The sequence below is a fragment of the Tasmannia lanceolata genome, unplaced genomic scaffold (assembly GCF_043159265.1).
Source record: "Tasmannia lanceolata isolate RefF3 unplaced genomic scaffold, GAP_Taslan_0.1 ptg000003l, whole genome shotgun sequence".
Lineage (NCBI taxonomy): Eukaryota > Viridiplantae > Streptophyta > Magnoliopsida > Canellales > Winteraceae > Tasmannia > Tasmannia lanceolata.
In genome coordinates, this window is record NW_027518680.1 from 59,331,407 (window position 1) to 59,335,864 (window position 4,458).

Below are 4,458 nucleotides of genomic sequence, written 5' to 3' on the forward strand. Positions count from 1 at the left end.
TGGTCGGCCAGGCCGGGCAGGTCTTTTAAGTGGTTTTCCACTAGGGCGGGTCCGGGGTTGGAACTGATCTGCACACCGAACTGGACGCGCCGGAGTGCACCATTGCCGTCCTCTAAGTCTGCAAACACTTAGGTTGGAAGCTAAGTCTGCAAACACTTAGAGTTTTTTAATGGAGGGGCTAGACTAGTGACTCAAAATGAGGGACACAGTTTAATCACAACTCCACTTTATTTCACCTTGAAATGTAACTACAGATATTCTTTACAGGCCTTCAAAGGCAAGAGGAAAGACTACTGGTAATATATCCGGAGATTTCTGGAATTCCAGGCGTGCGGCAGCAGCTGCTCGTCAAGTGTCTCTAGGCGGTAGCTTCCTGGACGGATGACCTCTTTGACTCGGTACGGCCCTTCCCAAGTCGGGGACAGTTTGCCCACCTTTCTTGGCTGGGAAACGGCCGCCTTTCTCAAAACCAGGTCGCCAGTGCGGAACTCCCTTGGCCGGATCTTCGTATCATGGTATCTAGACACCTTCTGCTTATATGCTGCGGCTCTGATCTGAGACTCCTCACGGAGCTCCTCAAGCAAGTCGAGGTTGACGCGGAGCCCGTCCCCATTGAGCTGTTCATTGAAGTCAACAACTCTTGGAGAGGGAACGCCGATGTCAACCGGAATCACAGCCTCTGTCCCGAAGGAGAGGTTGAAAGGCGACTCACCTGTTGCGGTGCGTGGGGTGGTCCGATATGCCCAGAGCACACGGTACAGTTCGTCAGCCCAGCGTCCGGTCTTATCATCCAGTCTCTTTTTTATCCCCTGCAACAGAATCCTGTTCGTCACTTCAGTCTGTCCATTCGTCTGCGGATGCGCCACGGAAGTGAACCTTTGCTCAATCTTCAGATCTGAACAAAACTTTCTGAAGTTCCTCGAGTCGAACTGCTTGCCATTGTCTGTTATGAGGACCCGGGGGATCCCGAATCTGCACACCACTGATTTCCAGAAAAAGTTCTGGACGTTCTGCTCGGTGATCTTCGCCAGAGGTTCAGCTTCTACTCACTTAGTAAAGTAGTCGATGGCCACAACGACGAACTCGCGGCCTCCGGAGGCCGGCGGAAAAGGACCCAAAATGTCCATTCCCCAGACAGCAAAAGGGAGAGGACTGATGATCGGGGCCATCGGCACGGCAGGCTGGTGAGCGGCTGGAGAGAACTTCTGACACTTCTGACACTTCTTCACGAGGCTCAGAGCATCTTGTCTTAGTGTAGGCCAGTACAGGCCTCTTAGAAGAACTTTGATAGCGAGGGCCTTGCCCCCAAGGTGCTCTCCGCAAATCCCTTCATGGGTCTCTCGCAGGGCATACAGGGCATCAGTTGGCCGGAGACACTTCAAGTACGGGAGGGTGTAAGATCTCTTGTACAGGACTTCGCCGTCGAGTGAAAACCTTGATGCCCGCTGTACGACCTTACGGGCTTCTTTTTTCTCTCCGGGGAGCTCTCCGCTGCGCAGATATCTGACGATCTCATCCATCCAGCACGGCTCATCTTCGATCTCCATAACTGCGACGGGCTGGCCATCAATGCTGGAGGTTTTTAGGAACTCCATGCGAATTTCTCGAAGGGCGGTGTAGCCCGACGCCGCCAGCTTTGAGAGCACATCAGCTTTTGTATTTTCAGTCCGGGGGACTCTAATGACCTCGAAACGTCCGAACTCACTGGCCAGGCTACGCACCCTTTGCAAATATTTGACCATTCGTCCCTCACGGGCTTCATAGACTCCCTGGATCTGGCACACAACCAACTGTGAATCGCAGTACGCCTTCAGTCTCTGAGCGCGGGCCTGAATGGCAAGGTTCATCCCGGCGATGAGCGGTTCGTACTCTGCCTCATTGTTTGACGCACGGAAACCAAACCTCAGGGCATAATTCAGGACAAAATCATCTGGTCCTGTGAGCACTAGCCCGGCACCGCTGCCGCTTCTGTTTGAAGACCTGTCAACATATACCTCCCAGAGCGACTCTTCAGAACACGGAGGGGGGCTGACCTGCGGGGCTGCACCCTCAAGCCCGGGAAGCGAAACCGCCTCGGCTTCAACCTGCTGCTCTTGCTGCTCTTGAATAACTGGTTCTGCTTCCAAAGGAGGCGCTGCTTCCGACCCGGGGTCTGAATCTGGCACTGTACATTCAGTTATGAAATCCGCGAGAACCTGAGCTTTGATCGCTGGTCTGGGCAGATACTTGATGTCAAACTCGCTGAGCTCGACGGCCCACTTCACAAGTCGGCCCGAAGTGTCTGGACGGTGGAGGATCTGCCTGAGGGGCTGCCCTGTCAAGACCTTGATCGTATGCGCCTGGAAATACAGCCTCAGCTTTCTGGCCGCCATTACGAGGGCGTATACGAGCTTCTCGACTCGCTGATATCTGGTCTCCGCATAATGGAGAACCTTACTGACATAGTAAATCGGCCTCTGCTGGTGGGACTCCTCTCGGACCAGTACTGCTGCAACTGCCAAAGGTCCCGCCGAGAGATACAGAATCAGCTCTTCCCCTGGCTCTGGCTTGGACAGCAACGGCGGGGAGGACAAGTACTGCTTCAGCTCTTCGAACGCTGCTTGACACTCCGGAGTCCAGGGCGCGGTTTTTAAACCTTTTACTGCGTTGAAGAACGGAAAGCATCTTTCCGCGGACTTAGAGATGAACCGCCCCAGGGCGGCCACTAACCCAGTCAGTCGCTGGACTTCTCTGATTGTTCTGGGCGGATTCAGCTCCATTACTGCCTTGATCTTCTCCGGATTCGCCTCTATCCCTCTCTGGCTTACCATGAAGCCTAGAAACTTGCCTGCTCCGACGCCGAACGTACACTTGGTCGGATTGAGCTTCATATTGTGCTGCCTTAAGACTTGAAATGCTTCTTTGAGGTCGGCAACATGATTGCAGGCAGCTCTGCTCTTGACCAGCATATCGTCCACATACACTTCCATATTGCGGCCTATCTGCTCCCTGAACAGCCTGTTGACGAGCCGCTGGTAGGTGGCGCCTGCGTTCTTCAGCCCAAAAGGCATAACACGGTAGCAATAGGTCCCCTGATCGGTTACGAACGATGTCTTCGGAATGTCGGACTCATGCATTCTGATCTGATTATACCCTGAGAAGGCGTCCATAAAGCTTAGGAGCTCGTGACCTGCGGTAGCGTCGATGAGCTGATCTATCTTCGGGAGCGGGTAGCTGTCCTTTGGGCAGGCCTTGTTCAGGTCTGTGAAATCTATGCAGGTCCTCCACTTCCCATTAGACTTCTTCACCATTACCACATTCGTGAGCCAGTCCGGATACTGGATTTCGCGGATGAAGTCAGCTTTCAGAAGCCTCTCCACCTCTTCTCTGATGGCCCTTCGCCTCTCCGGTGCAAAGTGCCTCCTCTTCTGCTTCACGGGCTTGCAGGTCTGATCAACCCCGAGCTCATGGGTGCTTACTGCAGGGTCGATGCCGGGCATATCTGAAGGAGCCCAGGCAAAGACATCTGCATTGGCTCTGAGGAACTGAACAAGATCCTGCTGCGCGGCCTCTGGCAGGGCAGAGCCGATCTGGACAACCCTCTGGTCGTCATCGCTGTATAACGGGACAGATAGAAGGTCCTCGGCCGGCTCGTTCACTATGATCTGGGCTTCATCCCTCAGATCAAACAGCTCGATTGGCAGAGACTCGGACGCATTCTTCCCTCTTAGTGCTGCCGCATAGCACTGCCTCGACTGGGGCTGATCCCCTCTGACTTCTCCTATACCACCTGGCGTAGCAAACTTCATCTTCTGATGATAAGCGGAGGGAACAGCTCGGAGGAGATTCTGGTCGGGGCGGCCCAGAATAGCATTGTAGGCCGACTTGGCCCTTACCACCAAGAAGTTCACCATGGCGAAGGACTGGCAGGGCGGCTCTCCTATCAGGACTGGAAGCTCGATCTGCCCTTCAACTTTGACAACTTCTCCAGAGAACCCGAACAGATCTGAGTTGGCCGGCTTCAGACGGTCAGCTCCGATCAGCATCCGCTCGAATGCGTGATAATAGAGGATGTCTGCGGAGCTTCCGTTGTCGACCAAGATCTTCTTCATTTCCCAGTTTTCCACCATCATGGTGATGACCAGGGCATCATCATGCGGGAGGATTAGGCCGTCGAGATCTGCATCTGAAAAGGATATCTCGTTCTCCAGCCTGGCCTTCTTACTGCAGGTATGGACGGCGTTGACCTGCCGGGCATAATTCCTGCGGGCTGATGAAGAAGTTCCTCCTGCGGTCGGCCCTCCTGAAATTGTATCAATAACACCATGAGATTGGGGTTGAGGTACCTGAGGAGGAGGAGGGATGACCGGCGCAGGAGCTTGGATGCGGTCGCCCAGAGGTTGAGCGCTCCGGGGGCTTCTTCCTCTGGTCCTCGGCTTGTCCTTGCGCTCTTTTCTGTCATCATTTTTCAAGTACTTT

General features: G+C 54.2%; 1 protein-coding gene across 1 annotated transcript; it reads right to left on the reverse strand.

Annotated features, from left to right (window-relative positions):
- Positions 1-290: 290 nt before the first annotated feature.
- Positions 291-3,149, reverse strand: LOC143869981 (uncharacterized). Its single transcript, XM_077376514.1, has 3 exons — positions 2,828-3,149; positions 1,995-2,494; positions 291-809 (listed from the first exon to the last, which is right to left on the reverse strand). Exons 1-3 carry the CDS (start codon positions 3,147-3,149, stop codon positions 291-293), a joined length of 1,341 nt encoding a protein of 446 aa, XP_077232629.1.
- Positions 3,150-4,458: the final 1,309 nt, after the last annotated feature.

What these genes read in the sequence shown, in the direction of transcription:
- LOC143869981 (XM_077376514.1), bottom strand. Translation starts at nt 3,149, where the DNA reads ATGGACGCCTTCTCAGGGTATAATCAGATCAGAATGCATGAGTCCGAC. An exon ending in TACGTTCGGCGTCGGAGCAG is followed by an intron (nt 2,495 to 2,827) that starts GCAAGTTTCTAG and finishes GACCTTTGGCAG; the next exon opens with TTGCAGCAGTACTGGTCCGA. An exon ending in CTGAAGAGTCGCTCTGGGAG is followed by an intron (nt 810 to 1,994) that starts GTATATGTTGAC and finishes ATTCTGTTGCAG; the next exon opens with GGGATAAAAAAGAGACTGGA.